Raw genomic sequence first — 27,640 nt, forward strand, 5'->3', positions numbered from 1 at the left:
GAAACAGTTCCCAAAGAAACTAAACCAAAATGATCAACAATGGCCATTTAAAAGTAAAGGCCAAAAGAGATTTGTTTGTTTAAATCTCTCTGTAGAAAAATAGATACCACCCAGGTCGGAGAATCTGAGGTGTTTTCATGGCTAAACACAATAAAATCTTCCTTCTTATACTCTTATAGAGGAGACTTTAAATCTCAGGACCACCACCTCCCCCAACTCCTTGTGCAAAAGGGAAGGTCAAGCCTGGATGCTGAGTCATGCAACACCCCCTCCTAATGGGTAGCTGTTACTAACATTATGCATTAGCCAGATCCCTACAGAAAGGTAAAAGGCCTCAGGCATCTACAATGGCTGCCCCCACAGATCACTCATAAGGAAATTCTTTGGTGGCCTCCCATAAACAAAAACATGCAAATTATAACTTTAGGTCTGCAGGCTAAGCCTATTTGATTTCCTTTACAAGTTTATCTTCCCAGGTGCTGGACAGAGACAAGACAAGAGCAATCATTCTTCCATCTACCCAGGAACATTTGCACAATTGATTCTTCCTTTACTCCTTTTTTCTCTTCAAGTATCCACCTATTCTTATGTAAAGTGTTGATTTCCTGGACAGGAGCTAAAGACGCAAAAGAATAATCATTTGCCTTACCCTCTCCCCTTAAATACTGAGTTCCCAAATCCCTCTTCAGAGAGCACAGGTCACAGGGGCTTCTGTGGTTGGTGCTTTTCCTGGGCACATCCTCAAACTTTGGGTTAACAAATCTCCATTGATTGAGATCTTCTCCTCGATCACTTATTTTGGGTTGTCAGAGTGAGTGTATGTGTATGTGTGTGTGTTTAAGAAAGAGGCATGCTACTGGAATACTAAGAAACTTTATTAACCCTGTGAGTACCATCATTCCTTTTCGGAAGTTCAAACAGGTTGAGGAGGTCAATGTTGGAAGTTGAGAGGAGATTCAGGAAAGGGAATCTAACAAGATATACTGTTAGACTCTTTGATTCTGTAAAATTAAATTGAAAAAAAAAAAGAAAAAAAAAAGAAAAAAAAAAAGGAAAGGGAGAATGTAATACAGGACATATATGTAACTCCATCTCTTTTTTTGCAGGTTCCTTCAATGAGAAAGCACGTTGCATAGAACATGGGTCAGGTGCAGGAAAAGAGGATAGTTAAAAATGTGAAATAGGCCAGATGTGGCAGCTCATCCCTGTAATCCCAGCACTTTGGGAGGCCAAAGCAGAAGAATGGCTTGAGCACAGGAGTTCAAGGTTGCAATGAGCTATGATCATGCCACTACACTCTCACTGGGTGACAGATGGTGACAGGGCAAGACCCTGTCTCAAAAAAAAAAAAAAAAATTGTGAAATGACAATGAGGGGCAAATGGATTGTTAGCATAACCTTCACCTTATCTGCAAGAGATAAACCTAATCTAAATATAATGTAGCTAAGCTCACCCTCATTTCTGAGATAAAAATAAATCTTCATTGCTCATAGGATAGAGACAGTATGAATTGGATTGACTGGGAATTAACTCAGACAAGTTTATTCTTGCTCTTATATTGTCATTTATTTAACTGGAAGTGAAGTCGAGCCTGAGGATATTTCCCAGGTTCAGTCACTTGCTATAAAAACACACACAAATGTTCACTTAATGAATAATGTAAATATACAATCAAATGTACACATTTTCTCTCAGGGCTCAACATCCAAATGTATTTTAAAGGAATGATATACCCAATTTCACAGCATCTGGGGTAAATTCTGGTAATAGAGTTATGGCCTATTTGTGAGGTGACATGTTCAGGCTCTAGAATCAGGCACAGGACAGGGTTCTTAATTCCAGCCCTCCCTCCTGCTGTCCCCTCCTGCTGTCCCCACTTAATAGATATTTGACCTTGAGTAAATTGTTTAACCTTTTTGACCTTCAGAATCCTCATCTTAAAAAAGAGGTTGATGTTGCTAGGAGGATTAAATTAGATTGTGTATGTCAAGTACCTGGTACCTAGTTAACACTCAACTAATAATAATTAGTAATAACTAATGTTTGTTGATAATATATTATATGCCTAACATTCTTCTGTGTTTCTTACATACATAATTTAATTGAATCCTCACAACAATTCTAAGGCCAGTACTATTATTGTTATCATCTCCACTACAGGGAAGGGGAAATTGAAGCTCAGAGAATTAATTTGCACAGTATACAATATGGCAGAGCTGAAAATCTATGGGGTCTTGTTCCAATATAGCCATTATACTACACTTTGTTGTTATGGTCATTATTAACCTCAGACCCATCAGCATAAACCAGACAGGACCATGCTATTTCTCTCATATAGGTAAGGTCAATAGTAACTTTACTCATATCACCAGACCTACTCTCTAAACACTATTCTCCAAAGTCCAGGACTCAGAATCTTTTCTCTAAAAGAACAATGGATAAAGTGACAAGAGTAAATATAGCTAATAAGCATGTGAACTGTTTGTCAGTGTTACTAGGACACATAACATAAGACTGACAAACTAAACTAGGCTCCCAATACAGAATTTTTATTGTAGAGTCACACATGGGAACCTTGCCAATATTTAAATTCCTCCCTATTCCCTGCTTTTCCAATTCCATCTCCATCCCTCCCTCCTCCTGCACTATAAGACACAATCCTCTCCTCTCCTCAGCCCTCACACTTCAAGACTGTTTCAATGTGTCGACCTCAAACTTTTCCCTTTACCCTGTTTTCCCAATAGAAACTATGCACACAGCCTTGTGAATTTTTTTCATATTCCCCCTTCAGAACCTGCCCCAATATTTTCTGCTTCTCAAAGCCTCGCCCCTTTGTGTGCTTAATTGGTTGGAATAAAAACCAAGAAGGAGTTTTAAAAGTTTATTTAGATCTATATACTTCACATAACAAAATCCTTATGTGCAAGTAACAAAATACACAAAACATATGCGAAAGCAATATTAAAGTGCCACACAAATATAAATAACTTAATGACTTCTTGTTTAAAGAGGGAGAAGAGGACTAAAGGAAAAAGAAGTCAAATGACAAAGACCTCAGTTATACAACATACTAAGAAGAAAACTCCAGCTTTGGGGAAAAGACTCCCAGCCTCTTATCCCTGAAGTTACAGGGCAGGATCATAGAAGACAGTCTAGAAGGCCCACAAGCCCATCCCCTACAGTCACAGGTGACTTATCTTGAGGGGCCATTCAATCAACCTCCTCAATGATGGGACCCGTACTGGGGTTTCCCTGCTGGGCTTGAGACCCACAACTGCTGCCCCCATGGACACCAGGCACCCCATAGAGCCTGGAGAAGATGGGGCAACAGATTTGTTCCAGCCCTCTCTTCTGATGCTCATACTCTTCTTTTTCTGCCAACTGGTTATGCTCCAGCCAGGCAAGGACTTCCTGACACTTGTCTTGCACTTTGCACCTGTCCTCTTCAGGAATCTTGTCCCTAATGCTTTCCTCTTGCAAAGATCCCTTCACATGGAAGACATAGCCTCCAGGGAGTTTTTGGCAGCCACCCTGTCCCTCTGGGCCTCATCTTCAGCCTTGTACTGCTCAGCCTCTCGAACCATCCTCTCTACCTCCTCCTTGCTTAGTCGGCCCTTGTCATTGGTGATGGTGATCTTGTTGGCCTTGCCTGTGCTCCTGTCAGTGGCCATCACACTCAGGATGCCATTAGCATCAATGTCAAAGGTCACTTTGATCTGAGGGACTCCACGTGGGGCAGAAGGAATGCCACTGAGTTCAAAGCGCCCCAGCAGGTTATTGTCCCTAGTCATGGCCCTCTCACCCTCATACCCCTGGGTCAGGACCCCAGGCTGGTTGTCGGAGTAGGTGGTGAAGGTCTGGGCCTGCTTGGTGGGAATAGTGGCGTTCCTCTGGATCAGCGTAGTCATCACCCCACCTGTTGTCTCCAGCCCCAGGGACAAGGGAGCCACATCCAACAGCAGGAGATCCTGTACTTTCTCACACTTGTCCCCCATCAACACCGCGGCCTGTACAGCAGCCCCACAGGCCACGGCCTCATCAGGGTTGTTGCTCTTTTTCAGCTCCCTGCCATTGAAGAAGTCCTGCAGCAGCTTCTGCACCTTAGGAATGCGGGTGGAGCCCCCAACCAGGAGGACATCATGGATATGGGTCTTGTTCAGCTTGGCATCCCGCAGGGCCTTCTCCACAGGCTCCAGGGTGCTGCGGAAGAGGTCTGAGCACAGTTCCTCAAAGCGGGCACGAGTGATGGACGTGTAGAAGTCCACACCCTCGAACAGGGAGTCGATCTCCAGGGTGGCTTGGGTGCTGGAGGACAGGGTGCGCTTGGCGCGCTCACAGGCTGTGCGCAGCCTGCGCAGGGCCCGCTTGTTTCCGCTCACGTCTTTCCCATGCTTCCGCCGAAACTCCTCCACGAAGTGGCTCACCAGCCGGTTGTCGAAGTCCTCTCCACCCAGGTGGGTGTCTCCAGCAGTGGCTTTCACCTCAAAGAAACCGGCGTCGATAGAGAGTACCGACACGTCGAAGGTGCCCCCGCCCAGGTCAAAAATGAGCACATTGCGCTGTCCGGAACCCCGCCGGTCTAGCCCATAGGCGATGGCGGCCGCCGTGGGCTCGTTGATGATCCTTAGCACGTTGAGCCCTGCGATGGCACCTGCGTCCTTGGTAGCCTGGCGCTGCGAGTCGTTGAAGTAGGCGAGCACCGTGATCACAGCCTGCCTCACAGGCTGGCCCAGGTACGCCTCGGCGGTCTCCTTCATCTTGCTCAGCACCATGGACGATACCTCCTCGGGATGGAACGTCTTGTCCTCCCCGCGGTAGGACACGCGCACCTTGGGCTTGCCGCCCTCGCTCACCACCTGGAAGGGCCAGTGCTTCAGGTCCGACTGCACAGTCTCGTCCGTGAACTTGCGCCCAATCAGCCTCTTGGCGTCGAACACCGTGTTGTGCGGGTTCAGGGCAGCCTGGCTCTTGGCAGCGTCTCCGCCCAGCCGCTCGGTATCGGTGAAGGCCACGTAGCTGGGCATGGTGCGGTTGCCTTGGTCATTGGCCAGGATCTCCACCCCGCCCTACTGGAACACGCCGACGCACGAGTACGTGGTGCCCACGTCGATGCCGATCGCCAGCTCCCTCGCGGCGGACATGGCTGTAGCTTCTCGAGCTCCTGGGGACGAGTCGAAAACCGAGTCAGATGCACTAGGCTGCGGGAGTTGGTGCTGCTCGGGCGCTCGGGGGTGCTCAGCGGTGCCGCTCTCCTCTCGGCTTCTCTCCAGCCAGCCCAGCTCTGGTCTGCTCGGCTCGGTTTCCACGGGCTTTTTATCTGTTTGCAGGGGACCCGCCTCCTCCCATCTCCGCGCCGAGAACGTTCCCGCACCGTCTCCACCAGCCGAGAGCCGCCCGTCCCCGCCAGCCCGGGGCTGACTCAGCGAGGAGGCGCCGCGCTGACGCGGCAGAAGGTTCAGGAAGATCTGGCCGTGCGAGGCGGGGCGAAGCTACGGCCTCACCCGCCTCTGACTCAGAGCCGCGAAAAGAACGGAGAAAGTTCCAGCTTCTCCCCGCTGGTTCTGACTAAGGGCGCTTGGGTGCGGCAGACGCCAGTTGAGGCGATAACGTCCCGAAACACAAGGTCTCCCGGGCATCGGTCAGGGCCCGGATCCTCCCCCGCGCTCAGGCCTGCCGACTGCCTTAGAGGGCGGGTCTGAGTCCCGCGGCCCGGGAAAGCCGAAAACATCTTACTACGCGAATAGAGCCAGGATCTCAAAGCCAGTAGTTTAAATATTTTTTTCCAAGTCGTAAAATAGTATCTTGAAACATGAAAACAATATTTTTGAAACTGTGATTCAAAGACAATGCCTGATTCCCTGTAGAACACGTACAGAACAGAGGTGAAGTTAAGAGATAACACTGGAGAACTACTCCCATTGGCCGAATTGGCGGTTCAGTGGTAGAATTCTTACCTGCCACGTGGGAGTCCTGGGTTTAATTCTCGGCCGATGTAGAGTGCTTTCTTGGTTTTCCGTGTTACCTTTAATTTACTTAAATGAATTTATTTTTTCTATTCTAGAATTTATGACACATAAATAAATGAAGCCAGCTGGCCGAAAACTTTGGGTTCTTCCTATTTGGTTCCCCCTCCTTAACCAAGTCGCTTCCCTCAGAGGAGCCAGGACATCGCGTTGTGGTTCTGGAATTCTGGAGCGAGCTCGCTGCTCTGCCCAGGAGAGAATGCAGCAGCGAGGAAGGAGGATGCAGTGAGAATGTCCTGCTGCTGTTTGCGACACCCCTCCCCGACTTCCGTATCGCCCAGGAGCATCATCCCCAGAAACCCACCGGAAAGGCACAGTGAGTTTTTCTGTGGCCTAGCCCAGGACTCAGGTGGAGAATACACTGCTGCAGGCCACAGTCCATCCAGCGCCCAAGGTCGGAGAACCAGATGGGTTCACTGGGCAGTAAAGCCACACTAATTCCCATGGGGCCTGTGGCTTTACGAATTGAGTCTTTTTCCATGTCCCACTTTCTTTAATCCAGAACATCCCATTTGGGATTTTCTGCTGTTTGGACTTGTACTGAAAGCCAAAAGAAGGAGCCATTTCGGAGACTTGAAGGTTGAAAAGTACCGGAGGGAAGAGAAGCAAAGTATTACCTGTGATTTCCCCGTGTGGGGATCGAACCCTAGTACTATACTAAGAGGATCATGACTACACCAGGTGTGGCAGCTAGAGAACATGGGGTATATTCTAATATACTTTAGGCAGTGTATTAAAGGAACTTAAAGTTAACTTTTATTTAATGTTACTTGACTGATTCAAAGGAAACACCTAATTTTTAAAAAAAAAAAAAAAAAAGAGAAAGTAAGTGGCTCTTTTCTCCCCGGACAGGTTAGAACCCACTAGAAAGCTCACGGGTTTTTGAAGAGGGAGGAGGGAGTCAGGAAGCAAAGATCGGTCCTGCTCCTGGGCTGGATTTCTTGGTCCATCCTCTCTCCCAGAGTACCAATGAGAAGGTGCAGGCTGGGTTTGCTGCTAGAGAGATCAGCTGTACTGGGCAGGTGATGGGTCCAGGAAAAAGGGGAAAGTTTGAAGAAGTGGGCAACGAATGACTTCCACAGTGTAAAATGAAACTGTCCTCAAAAAGGAGCCTAAGGCCGGTGCAGTGGCTCATGCCTGTAATCCTAGCACTCTGGGAGGCCAAGGCGGGAAGATGGCTCAAGGTCAGGAGTTCCAGACCAGCCTGAGCAAGAGTGAGACCCCCGTCTCTACTGAAAATAGAAAGAAATTAGCCAGATAACTAAAAATATATAGAAAAAATAGCTGGGCATGGTGGCGCATGTCTGTAGTCCCAGCTACTTGGGAGGCTGAGGCAGAAGGATTGCTTGAGCCCAGGAGTTTGAAGTTGTTGTGAGCTAGGCTGACGCCATGGCACTCTAGCCCGGGCAACACAGTGAGACCCTCTCAAAAAAACAAACACACACACACACACACACACACACACAAAAAACTATTCTATTTCATAACTCCGGGGTGGGGTAAGAAAAAAGATTAAAAAAATAAATAAATAACTCCACTAGGGAGAGAAGCTGTCAGCTTTAAATTCATTCACTCTCAAGTCTAGGCTAGCAAGGCTTGGGTGCCAGAGTGGAAACATTTTAGCTGAGAGCCTACAAGAGAAAGGTCTTCATCTCAGAAGGGAAAGGTGTCCTGACCTGGGGTTCTGTGCCCTGGCTTGTTCAGAGACTGCCTTGTCTGTGCTCCTCCAACTTCTTTCAGTACTCAGCAGCCTCAGAATCCCACCTACCCACCACCCCACAAGTGTTGCAGGTACAGCCCTAAAGCAGGCTGTAAATGTCACCATAGCATCACACTGGCACATTTCCAATGTCATTCACTTCTTTTCAATTAATTTGTTCAGAGAGGTTCAGGCATAGGGGAGCTTATGTAGGCAGTAGATATTTTATACATACACTTAAACATATCCATTTATGTTTAGTAGCTTAGAAGTAGAACCAAATCTTAAAGTAAGGACTTAAATAAACATTGTGGAGTGGAGGGATGCTCATGACCCAATAATGAGTGCATAGAAAGCAAGCTGTAGAGCAAAATTTATAATATGATCCAAACTATATTTAAAGGTTTGTGACATCAACTACTTGTACATCCTTGAACAAATCATTTCACCTGTCTGGGGCACAATTTCTTCAATTTTCAAATGAGGAGATTGGACTATAATGTTTTGAGGGATTTTCCAGGTTTAAAAGTCTCTGCTTTCAAACCATAAATATTTCAAACCTAAATATTTCCTTTGACAAATATTTGTTGAGTGATTTATCATGTACCAGACACTGACCTAGGCTCTGAGTATATGGTAGTGAACAAAACAGACAAAGACTTCTCCAAGGGTCAAATTCCGATGGCAGGGGCAGGGTGGGGGTGGAGTCAGACAAAAAACAATTAAATGAGCAAACATATCATACATCAGTTAGTGATAAGTACAATGGAGAAAAATAAAGCAGGAAAAGAATTAGGAGTATGGTAGGGGAGTAGGTTATACCAAATGGTCAAGGAGACCTTATGGATAAGGTGACATTTGAGTAAAGACCTCAAGGACATAATGAAGCATGATGTGGATATCTCTAAGAAAGAACATTCCAGAAACAGAAACAATATAGGCTCTGGGCAGAAGTATAATTGGTGTCTTCAAGGAAGAGGAAAAATGACCAAGAGTAAGGAAGGAAAAACAGTAGGAGCTGATGTCAAACAGAGAATGAGGAGCAAGATCATGTAGTGTCTTGTAGAACATTGCAAAGGCTTTAGCTTTTACTCTGAATGCAAAGAGAAGCTAGTTTTGAGCACAAAAGTAAAAAATATAGCACACATATTAAAAAGACAGCAATGGCTGTTGTGAGAATAGACAGTAGGATGGCAAGGAGAGGCCAGTTAGGAGGCTACTGCAGTAATCCGAGTGAAAGATAATGATGGGTTGGATCAGGGAGGTAGGAGTAGAGTACTGAGAAGCAGTCAGATTGCTAGGTGTATTTGAACGTAGAGGCAGGATTTACTGAGGTTTTGTATATTTGAGAAGCCTCTGTCTAGGGTCTGGAGGCTGAAGGGTGCATGAAGGCTCCTTAGCCTCCTTAGAATTTATGAAAACTATCCAACAAAGGAAGCTGCTAAATACCAAATGCAAGAAGAATTTTGTACAACTATGCTGTGTCTTGGGAAAATGAAGCCTCTTCAAGGGCATTCACCAAATCCTCGAGGAGACCACTGGTCATGTTTCTAACATTCTGGGGATGGCGTCTCTGAGAAGGTCACATCTTTCTGGTAATTGCACTGGGAGACCAGCAGAGCAGGAAGAGTCAGCAATCTCCACTAAGATTTATCTGAAATTTGACTTCTTGGGAACTTGTGTTGCAAAACAAAGTGAATGTTTTACTTGCCATAGGAGGGGAGGAAAGAAGTCATGGAAACAAGAATACAAGTTCAATGGAAGATTATTCAGTTCTAAGAAGAGGGGCATTCACCCTACATTTCAAATCCCCACATCTCCTCCTCGCCACATTCTATCCATTACCACCTTTCCAAGATTCTTATCAATGAAAAGAAACAGACCCCTGATAATTCAGTGTACACTCAACCAATACAGGCTTGAAAAGGTAAACAGAATGTGGTTATAACATTTTGTTATAAAAGTAATACATGACTTTTATAGAAAAAGAAAGAAAATAAAAATTGCTGATAATTCCATCACCCTGAAATAATCGCTTTTAAAGTATTGGTATAGATTAGTATAACATCTCAAATCATATATACTTAACATAATTGTTCTCTTCATCTGCACTGAAATCTAAAGACAAAGATTTTTTTAAAAACATATTTGTTCTCATGTAACCTGTAACAAGCATTTTCCATGTTACAATCTCTTAATAGTAGTAATTTTACTAATTTTATTGGCTGTGTGGATGTATAACAGAAGTCTAGATGTCTTCCTTGCACAGAAGGTGCAGTCAGTCACCCGAGACCACGTTGTCTGTGGCTTCAGGACAGAGAGCTTCAGGCAGGACTCATGTAGATTACTCTGGAAGAGTCCTTCTCCTTTGGAATTGCAACATCCTGTTGTCCTCTTCTCTCTTCTCTTCCCAAATCCCAGGGCAAGACAATGGAGACTAAATGAGCTTCTTGTATTTGTGCTGTTTCTTTCTCTGGAGCTTTGTGATGCATGAGAAGTGAATAGGTGGTTGTATTCTATGCTGAGAGAAAGCAGAAGCAAGCAGTAGAGATCCACTGGGTGGGCAAATGGCATAATATTAATGGTACAACATTATCACTGTTGACATTGCCATTAAGGAAGAGTCAAGTAGATGTTGTTATCATCATCAGTGGGTACATTGTGCTTCAGAGCCATGTAGCCACCATCAGTAATGTCATCATCATTGTTGGTTTCTTCAAGTTGTCTGATCCTGATCTCACTCATTTGACTTGCAAATGGCTGCTGGAAAGCATTAAAAACCCTTAAGAGAATGAATACAACCCACGAGGAAGATAAATACAATAACTATAAGGAGAATAATAGCCAAAGATTGAAAAATTCCTTTGAGCAAAGATTCTCAGGAGCCAAGATTTAACCAACTGAATAAATTAGTGGGGAAGGCAGTGCATTTCTGATGAAAAACTCATGTTTGTCCTTTAAAGTCTTAAATTTGGGGCAATAATTTCTATTTTATTAACAGAGAAAAAAACTTTTTTTATCAGTGTTAAACAAAAATTATAAGAGATCATTGTTTTGGACTAAGCTCCTCTACTAGGCCCCAACAAGTCAGACTAAAAGTCAAAATGGAGTCACCCACACTAACAATCCAAGTCACCCAGCCTAAACCAAGTTGTTATCTGGCCTTTGGAGAAACCATGAGAGAGAGAGAGAGAGAGAGAGAGAGAGACAGAGACAACAGCCTTATTTCCCAAAAAGACCAGTTTCAATCAGCATGGGAGTTAAGTTTCTTCTGTTTTCATCCTTACAAAAAAATAACCTGAAGTAAACTGATGTTAACCAATCAGTTATTTCACTATTTTTCTGTTTCTCTGTTCTCACCTTACAGGGAAAATAACTTTGAAAGGACCAATCCACTTCTTGTTGTTTCTGCTTTCTTTAGCCCTTTTTCTGTGTAAAGCCAATCTCTGATTGACTCATTGGAACATTTTACTCCAAGAAATAAAGTGCTGCCCAATTCTAGAATTACAATAAAGCCAATTGAGATCTTTAAACTAAATTTGTTGTAATTTTATCTTTTGACATCAATAAGAGCACAAGCTCCTCCTTGTTAAGCTGTTAAGGTATCAAGAACTTCCGTTTTTGGCCGGGTGTGGTGGCTCTCCAGCACTGTGGGAGGCCAAGGTGGGAGGGTCCCTTGAGCCCAAGCTGAGTGTACCATGAGTGCACCATTGTACTCCAGCCTGGGTGACAGGGTGAGACCCCATTTCAAAAAAAAAAAAAAAAAAGAACTTGTATTTTAAGGTATATTGAGGTTAAATTGTTTGTTTCAGGCTGTATTGCTTGAAAAGAATTTTAAGGTATCATTGTATGAAAAGGAAAGAAAAACAAAGTTAATATTTGGAGCAAATTACGATCTTAGTTTTTGAGTCCAAAGGGCAGCTAGTCAAGATTATTTCTAGATGTGAGTTTGAATCATCTTTAGATGGTAGGATGAAGATGGCAGTTGCAATCTGATGGGCTTCCCTGGTTTGCAATTTGAATGTCTAGTTATGACGTCATTGGGTATTCTGGTGAATTCTCTGAGTGACCCGTATAGCAGCAAGCATGAAGATTGTTCTTATATGCTCTGTTGTAGTGATTTTTCTGAAGCTTAAAGTCAACCAGTTTTTCTATTTTTTATAGAGACAGGGTCTTGCTACATTGCCCAGGCTGGTCTCAAACTCCTGGACTCAAGTGATCCTTCTGCCTTGGCCTCCCAAAGTGCTGGGATTACAGGCATGACCCACTGCATCTGGCCCCAGGACTAGAATGTGATAGTGTGTACACTATAGTTTTCTGCTGAAATACCACCTTTTTATTTTGCTGAAAAATATTTTTATTTTCCTTTTTTTCCAAAAATCTCAGTTAATTTTTTTGCAAAATAAGCCTAGCTTCTAGCTGGGCATGGTGGCTCACGCCTGTAATCCTAGCACTCTGGGAGGCTGAGGCTGGAGGATCACTTGAAATGAGGAGTTCTAGACCAGCCTGAGCAAGAGTGAGACACCTCCCCCTGCAGCCTCCTCCCCCCACCCACTGAAAATAGAGAAAATTAGCCAGCCAACTAAAAATAGAAACAAACAAACAAAATAGCCAGGCATGGTGGTGAGTGCCTGTAGTACCAGCTACTTGGGAGGCTCAGGCAGGAGGATCGCTTGAGCCCAGAAGTTGGAAGTTCCTGTGAGCTACGCTGATGCCACAGCACTCTAGCCCTGGCAACAGAGCGAGACTCTGTCTCAAAAAAAAAAAAAAAAAAAGACTAGTTTCATTAAACTTGACCTGATTTTTTATATAAGTGTAACAAGAATTTTATATATATTTTACAATATATTTTAGTGCTAAAGGGTTTAGTAAGAGGGTTTATTGACTTTGTATTAGTCAACCTTAGTTTTTAAAAACTGTCTTGTAATGAGAAATCTCATTACAAATTAAAAACTTCTCCAGGCTTAGAAACCAAGCTGGGACTTGCCCAATTATGTCCTGTTACAAGGAGAACAGATAACTTACTGAACCTATGCAAATCCCCATATTGAAAATAAAAATACTATTGAGTTTCAAAATTCTGGAACAAACAGGTAAGGGAGAAAAAGATAAATGTTCCATTTTTGTTTTAGTAGTTTACCTTATTTGGAAATGATCTAGGTAGTTAATGAATCATTTTATATAATTTAACTTAGTATAGTTTGAGTGTCAAGTTGTCAAAAAGTCCCCTTTTTGTGCACTTCCTTTTCTCTCCCTTTGCTGCGACAGTGGGTCTGGTTGTCATCTGTGGCATATGTATCATGCTCTGTAAACCTATATCTTGCTCTTGCCCTATGATCCTATCTTTCTCTCCTCAGTAAACTTCATGTTCATGCTTGCCTTAAAAAAAAAAAAAAGTTGTCAAAAAGATTTTGGAAATTTTTTTTAGGCAGACATAACATTAAACAAAACTAGCTGTCATCTCAAGGTATATTTTTTGTTGACAAATTTTATAACAGAGATAACATGAAGTTATTTGACTAGTAAAGCTAGGTATAATATCCGTTTCCATTTTCATTAAACTATCAATATTCTTATTTATTAAAGATTACTCAAGTCATAAGAACTTGAAAAGCATTTTGATTGAGTCCTTCTTTTCTAAGAAAATATTTATACAAATGCTTATTTTCTCTAGGCCAGGTAAATAGAGCTCTTTTAATATTGTTTCTAATAATACCATCCAGACGTAGAATAATATTTCATAAAATTAGCATACACATAAGTAGACATATGGAAATACACAGGCAGATACAAACAAAAATTCATGGCTTTCTTCTGAAATTTTAGCCATGTGCTGGAAACAATAATGTAAAACTCACTAGCTGGATCTGAGTAGTGTTTGTGGGAGTTAAATTTAGCTGTTTGCATGGCTAAAGCTTTTTATTAATATTTGTGGAGAGGACTTTTAAGATTTTTCATTTGCCAGTTTATTTCTAAAAGGTTCCTCCTTTTTTTTTTTCCTTCTGATGAGTCATTTCCCTGAAGATTGCACTTTAAAGACTTTCCATCTCAAAAAGACAGTGAAAGGATGTTAAGTTTTCTCCATGAAGGTGTTATGGGGCATACTCATCTATTATCAGGAGTCAGTCTTACTGACACTGTGGACTCAATTTTAGGTGATTGAGGTGAAATCCATTCTATTTCCAATAAGTCTTTGTCCTTTTTAGTCTTAAGTGATTGCTTTTACAATAGCTCAGAGTTATGTGCAATACCAACAGTTAAATTTAGCTGTTACCAATACTACTGGCTCATTTGGAGGTCTAATTTTTTTAAGGAAGTTCAGATGGAAAAAGCAAAAAATTAAAAAGGTTAGGGCCAGGCGCAGTGGCTCACGCCTGTAATCCTAGCACTTTGGGAGGTGTGAGACTAGCTCTCCCGAGGTGGGACAATAGCTTGAGCTCAGTATTTCCAGACCAGCCTCAGCAAAAATGAAACTCCCTCTCTACTAAAAATAGAAAAAATTAGCTGGGCGTGGTGGCCTGTGCCCGTAGTCCCAGCTACTGGGGAGGCTGAGGCAGGAGGATCACTTGAGCCCAGGAGTTTGAGGTTGCAGTGAGCTTTGACGACGCCACTGCACTCTAGGCAGAGCGACAGAGCAAGACTCTGTCTCAAAAAAAATAAATAATAATAAATAAAAATAAAGAGGTTAATAGGTTTAGAGTGTTTTCTCATTAGTGTGCTAGAGATTTCTTTAGGAGACTAGACTATTTTTTGAGTCATTCCTTTTTTTTTTTTTTTTTCCCCCAGAGGAACCACCACACCTGGCTAATTTTTTCTATTTTTAGTAGAGACAGGGTTTACACTCTTACTTAGGCTGGTCTCAAACTCCTGACCTCAAGTGATGCTTCCACCTTGGCTTACCCAGAGTGTTAGGATTACAGGAGTGAGCCACCGTGCCCAGCCAACTCATTCTGTGTTTTGGAAGACTCTGTATACCAATTAAAGATGTATCTTATTGTTTCCTGAAGCATTTGGGATCCCCCTCTTTTCCCCAATGTACCCCATAGATGAACAATTTTATCTAAATTAAAACTTCCTCACTGTGGCCACTGTAACATTAAATCATCTCTGGTAAGGTATACCTAGTTCTCTCATAAGGCACAGGTTCTGGGTCCATATTTGAACATAAAAATTGCTAGTATTCTGGACAGAGGAGTCCCAGACTCCTTAGATTCTGACAAAACCATAATGTCATGTCCTTCTAAAATTTACCTACTGAGGCCTCCAACTAGACCCCCAGTCCAATTCCTGTTGAACACCTAGTTCAACCTGCTGAATACACAGGTCGAGCCCCAGATCCTAATCCAGAAATCAGACCCAGTCTGGAAACCAGCCTAGTCCAGTTCCCATTGAACACCCAGTATAACCTGTCAAACACTCAGACTGCTGAATCCAGTTGGAAATAAAATGAATGAAATAAACTCAGAGAGCTCAGGACACAATTTGTAGAACTTGACCTCTGAGAGGGACTTACCCAGTGACCCACAAATGCAGTGAGAAAGCAGTGAAAGCACAATGCACTCAGTGGGGACCTACCTATGCCTGGTTGCTCATTGCTCCTGGGGAGGTTTGGAGGGGGTTCTACTTAAGATCCACTTCTGACACCAAACTTTTAAAGAACAAATCTGAGGCACAATAAAATTCTAGAGAGTTTATTTAAGAAGCAATTCATGAATTGGGGAACCCCAAACCAAAAGAGGTATAGTGTTCCAATGACAAAATTGTTAAAAGCAAGTATTTATCAGGAAAATTCAGGAGGAAAATAAAGAAATTTGAGGTTTGCAGTTATATAATTGTCTTTTTTGGGGCGGGGGTACCTTGTTGGAAAGTCGTAGTAACTTAAATATATGTTAGTTGGCTGCTTATGATTGGCTGAGGTTGAGTCTTATATTTCTGTCTCACATAAGCATTTACCAGAAATGATTCAAACTAAGTTTTGCCTATGTTTATAGTTATAATCCCAGTGAAGTTTCACTTATGTTTGTAGCTTAAGCAAAGTTAAGGCTATTTCTAAGGCCTAGTTGATTTTGTTTGCTCTGGAATTTTTCAGGCCCGGTCTCCATTTTAATTTTGCATTAACAAAGGCAACAAAAGAGGGAACAGGGGAGAAGAGAAGGGGTAAGAAGGAAAAGGAGATGGATAACATCACTCACCTTAACTTTGGCAGCTGTTTTAGGATTAGTGGAATTGGCTGTGGGCAAAAAGAAGACAGATCAGCCAGGGCACTGGTTAGAAGAGAGCCTATTTGTGCTGCTAATGAAAAAGATTTCAAAAGGGCCAAACCAGACTCAAGGCAAGGACTGCAGACCCCATCTTGGGTCTGTAGGCCAACAGCTAAGTAAATATGACCTCATTTACCCACCCTTGGGGTGTCCCAGACACAGCCTTCCCCACTGGCCACACTGGCAAAGGGAAACAGTCATCTGTGCCTCATTCTATTCAGATGATTGCTGAGCTTTCCTAGAAGCAAACCAGGCAGCTTTGGGGATATGAGATATTAGGAAAGAGGTGGGAGGTGTTCAGTATTGAAGTCAAGTCCAGATTTTTACTGGCCACAGACTTAGAGAGAGAAGACTGAGGGCCATTTCCATGTGTTTCAAATGTAGACAGACTTTAATGGAAATGTGAAGAATCTGATACTCCATGGCACTAAAAAGTAACAAAGAATTCATAGATGATATCTTGTATCTCTGTGGCATCAGTTGTAATTTCTCCTTTCATGCTCCTGATGGAGGTTATTAGAGATTTTTCTTTTCTGGTCTTAGTCTAGCCAAAGGTGTGTCGATTTTGTTTATCTTTTCAAAGAACCAACTTTTTGTTTTAGTAATCTCCCATATAGTTTTCCTGTTGTCCACTTCATTTAGTTCTGATTTGATCTTATTAATTTCACTCCTTCTGCTGGGTTTGGGATCAGTCTGTTCTTCTTTCTCCAGCTCTTTGAGTCTATTCATTAGGTTGTCTATTTGTAAATTTTCTGTCTTTTTGATATAGGCATTTATGGAAATAAACTTTCCTCTCAGGACTGCTTTAGCTGTGTCCCACAGATTTTGATAACTTGTGTCTCCTTTGTCATTTAGTTCAAAGAATCTAAGTGAAGTATCCCAAGAATGGAAAAATAAGCACCACATGTACTCACCATCAAATTGGTTTCACTGATCATCATCTAAGAGCACATTTAGGAAGAACATTGATCGGGTGTCGGGCAGATGTGGTGGGGGAGGGGATGGTGTATACATACATAATGAGTGCCATTATGTGCACACTGTCTAGGGGATGGACATGTTTGAAGCTCTGACTTGGGGGGGGGGGCGGTGCAAGGGCAATATACGTAACCTAAACTTTTGTACCTCCACAATATGCTGAAATAAGAATGAAAAAAAAAAAGAAACAAAGAGAGTGAGAGCAAGAATGAGAAAGAGAGAGGAGAGAGAGAGAAAGGGAGGAAGGAAGGAAAAAAGGAAGCAAGCAACAAAGCCAGGCAGCCAGTACTTTCTCTAGTATCCAAATCACACCAAATTCCCTCATGTTTTTGCCATAAACTCACTTTGCCACTGTCAAAAGCAACCTCAGTGTCTGCAAATCAGCATTTCTCAGGAAGCTAGGGAGGAATCTGAGACAATACATCTAGTCTTTTCTCTCATCCCCTGGACACAAAGTCTTTATTTGCTATGCTCTAAATTCTGCAACAAACCACATTCTAAATTCAAACACACACACACACACACACACACACACACACAAATCTACAATGCAACTAAATTCCCCTTCTCATATAACCCTCAGTGATCCCAGCATCCTGGCTATGCCTTTTGGGAAACCATGAGCCCCAGCACCTGGCTGCACAAATGCCTCATGAAATACATTGATGCCACTGTAGACAGAGCCACACGTCCAGGTGGATAATCCAGTTGTGTTTGCACTGTTTTCTATATCTAGCTGGCTCTGGCATGGACCAGGCCCATATCCCACTGGGCCTGACCACCAGACACACAGACCTTGCTCAAAGTGCAGCTGGATGAGTGATATTTTGCGCAAGCTCTCAAATCTGTTGGCTTTGCTCTGAGTCATGCTCCAGCCATGTGAGGTGGAGTCACTGAGGGCTCTTTTTCCTGCTGGTTTCTACTGTCATGGAAGCCCCCAGAGAAAGCTCCAGTTTCCTTTGTGCTCTGACTTTAACTACAGTCAGAAAGGTGCCTGGAATCCCCTTGTTCCTTTACACACTCCCACCTGAGCCAGGGGCTGGATGGTCACTGGCTCTCAGGACGTCAGACCTAGAAGGGCTTAGAGGTCATCCTGGCCACCCACTCACTTCCCCAGTGAGGTGACTCAAGATTGCATGGTATGACGGTGGCAGAACCAGGCAGAAATTCAATAAACCTACACAAGTGGGTGGGCATCAGAACCCAGCTTTGCCCACAAAGTAAAGCCCGCTAGTGCCCTTGGTCCCCCAGAACTTTCTGAAGCCCAAATCTCTTCATGCTCCATGGAGAGCTGAGCCCGGCCACCCCTACCCCATCACTCCACAGGCACAGATTCCTCAGCAATCTGGCCTTTCTTCCCTAGGCCTCCTTCTTTCCTCTTAGACTCCTACCTCCTGAATCCTATCTGCCTTGGCTGTACAACTCCTTACTCTACCCAAATATCTCTGGTTTCCTGCTCTGGAAATATCCTTAGATTCCTGGCCCCAGAAATTCAGACACAGCTCTCCCCTCTCTGTCTGGGACCAGTGTTCTTCTTCCCATCTCCAGCAACATCTTCTTCAGGCCCAGGAGTTAGACTCAGGACTGACCAAGAGATTTGAGCCCCTGCCTTCCCCCACGACCGCTCCCTCTCTGGCTCCCAGCTGAACTCACACAAGCCACTTCTTGCTGGCTCCAGGCCATCTGGCAGCTCTGGGTGGGGCATCACTGAATCCCCAAATGGAATGCTGTACTCACCTGGTTCCTCTGGGAGGGTCTCTCCCATTTCCCTGTGCTCAGGGTTTCCTGGGAGAGCTGGGAGGGGCACATAGGAGGTTAGTAGCATTATGGGTGGGGCCTGAGTCTTCAGGACCAAGGACAAGGGGCAGAATTGGGTTAGGAACAACACAGACCCTCCCTCTCACAGACACCTCCCCTCCTCCCCACTCCCCTGTTCCCCTGCCAGGGACTTCCTTAGCCTGAATTATGGTCCAGAAAGACATAATTCAGCTCATTGGTGGGGACTCCTAGGAGTGTCAGAATGGTCACTCCATTGCGTCTTTCTTAGGCTTGCTCTGCCTTTTAAGAACACACCTCTTGCAGTATCTCTCTCTGAGTCTCTCTACTGACTTATCATCAGTAACTGGGGTCCGGCCTATGAAGCCATTGCAAAGTGCTCTGGGAGGTATTAGTAGTATCAAGTTCTCTTCCTCAGTGGCTTACTCTTCCCTCGGCCCTTATCTGAGCCACAGCAGTCCTCACTCCATGCCTTGGCCCCGTTCCTGGAGTGTCCTCATGGCCCGTCTAACGGCTGCCCTCACTCGCGACCTCCTCCATGATGGCCACAGCTCCTACTTATGTGCTCTCACTGTCTACTGGGCCCTGGGGTAAGAGCTTCAGCCTCTTTCATCCTCATAACAACCCTGTGAGGTGGGTCCTATTAGTGTTCCCATTTCCAGATGAGGAAACTGAGGCACAGAGAGGTGGAGTAACTCGGCCAAGGTCAGGTAGCTGGTGAGCTGAGACTTGAATCCACACTTGGCCCCACCACTTGTGTTTCCATTACTACACTACCCTGCCCCCCATGGAACCTTCTCGAACCACCACAGCCCATGCTGGGCTATGGAGCCTCCGCTGTACCCCTGTCATAGCCTTTTCATTTCTCTGTCGCTGCTCTTAACCCACCTTATTATAATGATCTGCACATACTTCTGCCTTCCCCCCAGTATTGAGAACTCCCTGAGGTCAGGGACTGGATGTCTTTATGTTGGTACCACCCATAGCATCTAGCACATCGCCTGACACCTGAGCAAGTTTGTTAAAGTCTTGTTGAGTGAATGAATTAATAAATGAATGAATGAATGAAATATGGATCTATATCTAAATGAGAAGCAATTCTCTAGCCCCAAGATAGACTTTCTGGAAATATCTGGCATTAGTGCTTGCCCAAGCAGAAACCAATAACAAGAGGGGTATAGGGGAGGCACAAACCTGAAGTCCGCTTTCTCCTGCGGTAGGTCAAGGCTGCTACCACAGCAACAATGGCCGCTACAGCAATCCCAGTGACCACAGCCACAATTAGCACCATTGGCGAAGAGTTGCTCTCTTTGGGCTCTGGGGAAGACAGATCTCAGGACAGGCAGTACTCTCCCTGTGTCACTTCCACCCTCCCCACCTTCCCCCAGGGCTTGTCATCTGAGCTGTTCTGTGTCTGGGTCACTAGCGGGTGCAGTACTCACTTCACCCCCCAACCTCACCTGCGCATCATTTCTGTGGCTGGACTTGTGCCTCCCGCATACCCAGGTTTCTCCACCACAGTAATAAAGGCACACTGGGGAGTGTGTGCCAGCAGAGGGACAGTTCCCCTTAGCCCTCAGGGACAGTGGGGAGGCTAGGCCTGAAGCCCCCCATCCCTGAAGGCATCACTGCTCTGTCAAGCACAGCCTTGAACAATGCAGGACATGCCAGGCCTTCCAGAGTGAATGGCCATAACACAGGACATGAGAACAAATGAGGCAAACCTCAGCTGTTAGGAATGCCCAGGGCCGGGCGCGGTGGCTCACGCCTGTAATCCTAGCACTCTGGGAGGCCGAGGTGGGCGGATCGTTTGAGCTCAGGAGTTCGAGACCAGCCTGAGCAAGAGCGAGACCCCATCTCTACTAAAAATAGAAAGAAATTATATGGACAGCTAAAAATATATATATAGAAAAAATTAGCCGGGCATGGTGGTGCATGCCTGTAGTCCCAGCTACTCGGGAGGCTGAGACAGGAGGATCGCTTGAGCTCAGGAGTTTGAGGTTGCTGTGAGCTAGGCTAACGCCACGGCACTCACTCTAGCCTGGGCAACAGAGTGAGACTCTGTCTCAAAAAAAAAAAAAAAAAAAAAAAAAAGGAATGCCCAGGAGCTAAGGGAACCTCTGTGCCAACGGGAGACCTCAGCCTCACTGCTTGTCCTTAGTATGGGGCCTGCACTGCAAAGTGGGACAACAGCCTTGTCACCTATCACCTGGAAACTGAGGGCTCCAAGCTCTGACCCCTGCTCCTGTCCACTGGCCAATACTGAGCAAGGCCTCTGCCCCTCTCCTCTTTGCCTTAGTGCCCAATGTTGCTGCTGTGGCTTCTCTCAGATCTCCATGTAGGCCCATGCGACCTTAGCCCTTGTTTACCCCCTTCTTCGCTCATTATATCGCCACAGAGTCCCATACCTTGGACAGTGATGGTTACAGACTGGGATGAACGCGGCGTCTGTCCTATAATTCCTGTGCAGTGGTAATCACCACTGTGACTGTGGTTTGCTTGTGGGATGGAGAAGTTGGCATTGGAATAGGAAAACTTCTTGGATTTTCCATTCTGGAAGAATGAGATCTTGCCCAAAGGCCTGTTCTTCCAGGAGTGGCACCTGAGCATGATTGTTTCCCCGTCCTGGAACTCCAGGTGTGTGGTCTGGAGCAGCAGCCACTCTGAATGACACAAACATGGCAAGACAAACCTTTAAGGCTAGATGCCAAGGTCTTTGCTGCCTCAGGCTCAGAGCTACATTACTCACAGGACTTGGCTGGATTTCTGGCAGAGAGACTTGAAGATGCAGACGTGAGCATTCTCTTACAGGCAGTATGTAAGAGATGTGAGCATTCTCACACAGTATTATGTCTATGGGACCTCCGACAAATAGAAATTTTCAGAAGTCCCAAAGATAAAGAACAGATATTAAATACAATTTTGAGGAATTAAAAACACTATACGAGAGTAGGGAAATGAGTACATTTCAGTAACTATCGGTGGTTCCCAACATTTTTGGCACCAGGGACTGGTTTTATGGAAGATAATTTTTCTGGGGGAGGGGTGGGGAGGCAGAGCAATGGGGAGTAGATGTAAATAGAGATGAAGCTTTGCTCTCTCACCAGCCACCCGCCTCCTGCTGTGCGGCTGGGTTCCTCACAAGCCACGTACCCATACCAGTCCATGGCCTGGGGATGGGGACTGCACCTATAGATGTTACTGAACAGGACCAGGAATCTTCAATTTGTTTTGGATACACTATTCATGGTCTGGGGATTACTAATTCAATGGTAACTTTGGTACCAGTTTTCCAGAGTGTGGGTGGGCAGCCATTAACTACATGAGCAACAAAGTAGAACCTCAATAATGCCTCACCCACCTGTCTTAGTCTGTTCTGCCCTTTATGATAAAGTACCATTAACTGGGTGGCTTATAAACAGAAATTTATTTCTCACAGTTCTAGAGGCTGGGAAGTCCAAGATCAAGGTGCTGGCAACTTCTGTGTCTGGTGAGGGCCTACTAATTGGTTCATAGAATTGAGGCTTCTTGCTGTGTCCTCACATGGGAGGAAAGGACCATGAGCTCCCTGGGCCTCTTTTATAAGGTCATTGATCCCATTCATAAGGGCTCCTCTCTCATGACCTAATCATCTACCCAGAGGCCTCAGCTTCCTAATACTATCACCTTGGAGTTTAGGATTTCAACATATGAATTTGGAGGACAGAAACATTCAGACCATAAAATACCCTGAGTGGAATCTCTCATTCACATAAGAAAAAAAAATTTATGACCTTTCAAACTGAATATTCAACTGTGACTCTGAATAAAAGGGGCATTCAAGAAAGCTTTAAAAGTTAAAATCCTTTTTCCCTTTTTGCCTACAAACACCCTCCCTCCCAACCACTCCCTTCCTTCATTGATGGCAGAGTAATCAGATTCCAAAATTTAGCTATTAATACTTTGGAGGACATCTATGAAAAATGTTTCAATAAACTTACTAGAGAAGAAAATCAAATTGCTTTATCACAGGAATAAATAGTATAATTTATTATATCTTACTGAAATAAAAATTCATGTAAGGAAACAGTATTCTGCATATGAAAGGCAAGGTACTATTGTTGAGATGGCATGAAACAGAAATCTAAAGTCAGTATTCTGATCGTGGCTGTGCCATTGACTGCTGAGCTCCTGGGTCTCATTGCCTTCATTTCTTTGTACAATGGATGGATGGGACTAGATGGTTTCTCTCTGATGTAAACTAAAAATAAAATCCTAAGCCCCCCAACAGACTGAACAGACCCCAACTACAGATTTGATTGGATAAGAGACTGATTTTGGTAACATTCTCCTAATAAGAGACCCCCTCTAGGCCAAGGGCAGAGAAACCTTAAAAACTGATGGGATTGGAGGTGAGACATACCTCATCGTAGCCCCTCCCTGTTGTGGTTTAGAAACGATGGGCCAACATTAATGTTAAAATAGAGATCATATGACTAACAGAACAGACTCCTTGTGGCAATATGATACCAAATTATAAACAGGGCCTAAGGCCATGCCAGGCAAGGGTTAAGTCATACACCCCTACATTTAAAGCATAAACTATGGTCTAACTGCCAGAGCTTTTCTTTTTCTATTGCACCTAAACAAGCACTGGACTTGAGATAAGCAATACTGAAACAATTACAGCTCACCATGGCCAGATGCTGATTAACTGACCACCCTATTCCACAAGCCACATCTATAGGTTTGATTGGACAAGAGAATGATTTCAGTAAGATTCTCCTGATAAGAGAGAGATCACAGACCATGGACTGGTTCTGGCCAGCTTTACAGAGGCTGCTCATTTGTGTCCCTGCTTCATCTTTTGATGTATAGGGCCTAACTGTAATACATTTAAATGTTAATTCTCCACCCCAAAGTGAACATGGAATGCATGTAACATGCATGGTCTCTTAATCACGCGTGTGCATGATCCCCCTTCATGAATGTTCATAGCTCCCCTTGTAACCAGTTGAATATTTACGTTTAGGAATCCTGTTCAACATAAAGCTCCTGCCCCAACCCCTCCTCCTTCAAATTGCCTTATTTTCTCAGTTTTCAGACAGAGGCTGTGCTTCCCAGCCTGTCAGAATGGCCACCTTGTAGGCTGCAACCCTTCATAAGAAGTAACGCTCTCCTTTTCAGATTTATAAATTGTTTGATTTTTAAGTTAATACTATAAAAAGTCACGTACACGTTTAGGAAGAAAAAAATAAAAAATTTAAAAAATTTAAAAAAAATAAGTTAACACTAACAATGCTTCGGATCTCAGTTGTGGTGATCTATCTTCCTACATTTTCTTAGGAAAAGTCAGATGTACCATCAGCTGTTTCTGGGAAGCCAATACACAAAGAGAGGAGATGGGGAATTGTGATGTCATTGGGCAGATTTTTGAGGTTAACTCACTATTTGCCCCCTTGGATAGAGCACCATAAACAGAAAGTGCCAGGATCTCTCTGGTACAGTGCCCTTAAAGGACCACTAAAAAAAAAAAAAATCACCCTCCTGGTGTTAAACTAAAACACTGGATGTTTACCTGTGACCATCTTCAGGGTTTATGCACCAAGGGTGCAACTGAAGTAAACTACAATACAAAAGCACTCGTATTTTCAGACATTGGAAAGGGGTAGAAATAGTATCTATGAGTATTTTCTCTATAGAATCTCTTAAACTGAACGCTGTCAGATTTTATCTAAACCTAAATCCAATGAAGTGACTCCTTTAATTAAAACTATCTAATGAATTCTCATCTCACACAGGAATAAAGTCAAAGTCATCGCAACAGCCTACCGGCCTCTCATGATCTATCCTTTCCCCTCCCCCTCACCTCTGACCTCATCTTCCACATTAGACTCCGCACTCCAGCAGAACAACCTCCTCACGTTTGTCAGGAAGGCTCCCACCTTAGGACCTTTGCAGTCTGTTTGCCTCCAGACTCTGTGTTTTATTAGACTGCCACCAGAGTCAGTGGTTTCATAGAGTAGGAACTTCCTTCTGCTTCTCTTACACTCAGCTGCCCGTTTGAGTCCTTGCGACCTTCTTGCTCAATTAGAACTGAGACAAAAACAACCTAACACGTACTGAGGAAATTATTAGAAATTTCCAAATTTCAACCAAACATGCTAAGCAAAGGGGCGGGAGGGGTGGGTGAAACAGGAAATGAGTGGGCAACTCACAGCAATGCTTCTCAGTAAACAGGCCACTCACCCCCCCTTTCTTGCAAATCTCTGCAGTGTAAGCAGATTTCATCTCTCTTAGTCCTCCCAGACCCTCCTGAGGGGGCCTTCCTCCACTGACCGGAAAACACATCCAGATGCACAGGGTCGCTGAGGCTGCTCTGGCCCGTCTGGCACCTGTACTCCCCGCTGTCATTGGTCTTGGCCTTAAACCTGTAGCTGGGCTGGACCTGGGTCGGAATGGAGCTTCCATTGTGGAACCATTGGGTGCAGTAGTTCCCGGGGGTGTGGGCCCCCCAGCACGTCAGAGTCACATCATCCTCCCTGAGCACGTTGATCCACGGGGGCTCAAGTCTCACCACAGCCTTCGGGAGAGCTGCTGAGGGGCAGAGAGCAGAAAGGGATGTGAATAAATAACCTTGAAGGAACTGTGGAGTCCAAAGGAGCTCCTAGGGGAGGTCAGGCAACAATGAATCCCCTTGTAGGCCCAGTTAAAGATCTGTACTTGCAGCAACCTCATTCCTTTCAGTCTTTGGTGGATCCAGTGGGAATCTTACTAAGAATCAAATCCAAAGCCCCACTAAAATGGGGGAACTGCCCATGCTGAACCCAAGCCTAATTCTTCATAGAACAGACTTTCCCTACATAGTACATCCCGCTTGACATTGTGAAGAAACAACACCAACAATACAAGAAAACAAAGAACAAACTCACCAGTTTTCCTGTCTGCAGAAGCTGTCAAAGAGAAGAGAGGGATCAATGTAGAGCAGAAGATGAGAACAAATTTAGTTGCTTGTATGTGAAGAGGGTCGGGGGAAGGGGATCTTGGCTCCTTCTTTCCCCAGGACCCATCTCAAGAGCCTGTTTCCAGTTGGTCTCTTAAAAGAGCACTCACTTCCCATGTCCTTCTTATCTCATCCCTGCCCCTCTGGCTACAAAATTAAGACGAATGTTTGGCACAAAATGGACTTCCCAGGGACTGCAAAAATACCTCTGAATTCTGAAACAGTAAGAATTCAAGGTCTGCTCTCCCCTTTCAATCTGTCCCCAGCTTCCAGAGCCCAGCTAGCTATTTACCACACTGGTCCCTGGAGTTCAGGCAGTAGGAGTGGCTGAAATTGCCCCCTTTCAGAAAGACCTTCACTCACCCAGCAGCAGCAAAACTGCCAGTGGTTGAAGCAGCCATAGGCTTCCAGGATATACATTCTGAAACATTTCTGTCTCCAAAGTCATCCCAGAAGTGAGCCAGAGTCCAGTGGGGTTTAGGAGATGAACTTAGAAAAGAGGAAGGAAATTATTTCATTTTCTTGTGCCTTTGTCATCAGTCTCCAGATTCTATTTCCGATAACCAATCAGGAACAAACCTGACTAGCGGTTTAGTCTAGTTTCCCTTTGTTGTGTCCTTGTGAAAACCCTGGGGAGGGTGCTGTTGTGCTGGTGAGGAAGGTGATGTGGAAAAACAGCAGGAAGTAGAGCTGGGAACAGAGCCCCTGTCTTGGGTTCTCAGTTCAGTGCTATGCCCACCACACTCCCTGTACTGCTTCACTAGCCAGTATACAAAAATTTCCAAATGAGTCTCCACCTAGACAAGGTGAAGAAACGCTTCTAAATCTGCAACCAATAAGAATCATCATTAAACAACAACAACAACAACAAAATGAGGTAGTTATCTGTGGAAAACACTCAATCCAAGAAAGTCTGTAAATATACATGGGCAAAATTACTGCCCTGCCCCTTCCCGCCACATGCACAAGAACATTCTCAAGTGCAAGAAACAATTTTGGTAAGAAAGCCATGGAGGAAGTTCAAATGCTATTTAAAAAGGGAAAACACTTTTTCTCTATGTACTCACTCTTTCAACACTTCTGACACCAAATACGTGGGTTTTTTACATACCAAGCAGTTCTCCAGCACCAACTGGGTGTCCTATGATTAAATTCAATTCTGACACTACCTACCTGGAGTTAGCGTCAGAACCCACAGGTTAAGGGGTCCCACAAGACAGAGGTCCCACGAGACTGCCCCCATTTCAGATGCCAATCAAAAGTCTGGGCTTCCTATACTTTTGAGTGATGGCTATAAATCAGAGGTTCCTACAACCACTTCCTCAGTTCCATAATTTTCTTGAATGACTCACAGAACTTAGGGAAACACTTACTTACATTTATCAGTTTATAATAATATAATAAAGGATATGATAAAGGATACAGATGAACAGCCAGATGAAGATATACATAGGCCAAGGTCCAGAAGGCTCCAGAGCAGAGGAACTTCTGTCCCTGTGGAGTTGGGATGTGCGATTCTCCCAGCATATGGATGTGTTCACCAACCAGAAGCTCTCCAAACCCTGTCTTTTAGGGATTTTTATGGACCCTTCATCATGTAGGCATTTTTGTTTATTAATTCAATCTCCACCTCCTCTTCCCTCCCTAGAGGATATGGGGTGGGGCAGAAAGTTCCGAGCTTCTGATCATGGCTTGGTTTTTCTGGTAAGGAGCCCCATCCGGGAGCCCACCAAGAGTCACCTCATCAGAACAAAAAACACTCCTATCACTCAGGAAATTGCAAGAAATTTAGGAACTTTGCACCAGGAACTGGGATATTAGAACAAAAGATGCTCCTAGCACTCCTACTGCTCAGAAAATTACAAGGGTTCTGTGCCAGGAACCGAGTTGAGGGCAGAAACCTATTCCACAGCTATATAT

General features: G+C 44.3%; 2 protein-coding genes across 5 annotated transcripts; both read right to left on the reverse strand.

Moving 5' to 3' along the window:
• Positions 1–3,211: 3,211 nt before the first annotated feature.
• Positions 3,212–5,142, reverse strand: HSPA6 (heat shock protein family A (Hsp70) member 6). Its single transcript, XM_069478444.1, is given in 2 exon segments — positions 3,212–3,504; positions 3,507–5,142. Coding segments are annotated over 2 exon segments (1,929 nt in total).
• Positions 5,143–10,276: 5,134 nt separating this feature from the next.
• FCGR2A (Fc gamma receptor IIa) lies at positions 10,277–26,168 on the reverse strand. 4 transcript variants are annotated; one of them, XM_069480302.1, is made up of 7 exons: positions 26,084–26,168; positions 25,650–25,670; positions 25,057–25,311; positions 21,147–21,401; positions 19,933–20,055; positions 15,916–15,953; positions 10,277–10,483 (listed from the first exon to the last, which is right to left on the reverse strand). In XM_069480302.1, the coding sequence occupies exons 1-7, from the start codon at positions 26,166–26,168 to the stop codon at positions 10,337–10,339; spliced, it is 924 nt and encodes a 307-aa protein (XP_069336403.1). In that variant the 3' UTR covers positions 10,277–10,336. The 4 variants fall into 4 exon arrangements, with proteins under 4 accessions (XP_069336403.1, XP_069336401.1, XP_069336405.1 ...); XM_069480300.1 differs by having other exon boundaries at positions 25,057–25,314; XM_069480304.1 differs by lacking the exon at positions 19,933–20,055.
• Positions 26,169–27,640: the final 1,472 nt, after the last annotated feature.

Source organism: Eulemur rufifrons, chromosome 8 (assembly GCF_041146395.1).
Source record: "Eulemur rufifrons isolate Redbay chromosome 8, OSU_ERuf_1, whole genome shotgun sequence".
In the NCBI taxonomy this organism is placed as follows: Eukaryota; Metazoa; Chordata; class Mammalia; order Primates; family Lemuridae; genus Eulemur; species Eulemur rufifrons.

Bases quoted from the DNA above. Each gene is read 5' to 3' on its own strand.
- FCGR2A (XM_069480300.1), bottom strand. From the start codon at position 26,168: ATGACTTTGGAGACAGAAATGTTTCAGAATGTATATCCTGGAAGCCTA. The intron at 25,315-25,649 runs GTGAGTTTGTTC...TCTGCCCCTCAG, and splicing joins TTCTGCAGACAGGAAAACTG to CAGCTCTCCCGAAGGCTGTG. The intron at 10,484-15,915 runs GTGAGTGATGTT...GCTTTCCAGCAG, and splicing joins AAACAGCTGCCAAAGTTAAG to CCATTTGCAAGTCAAATGAG.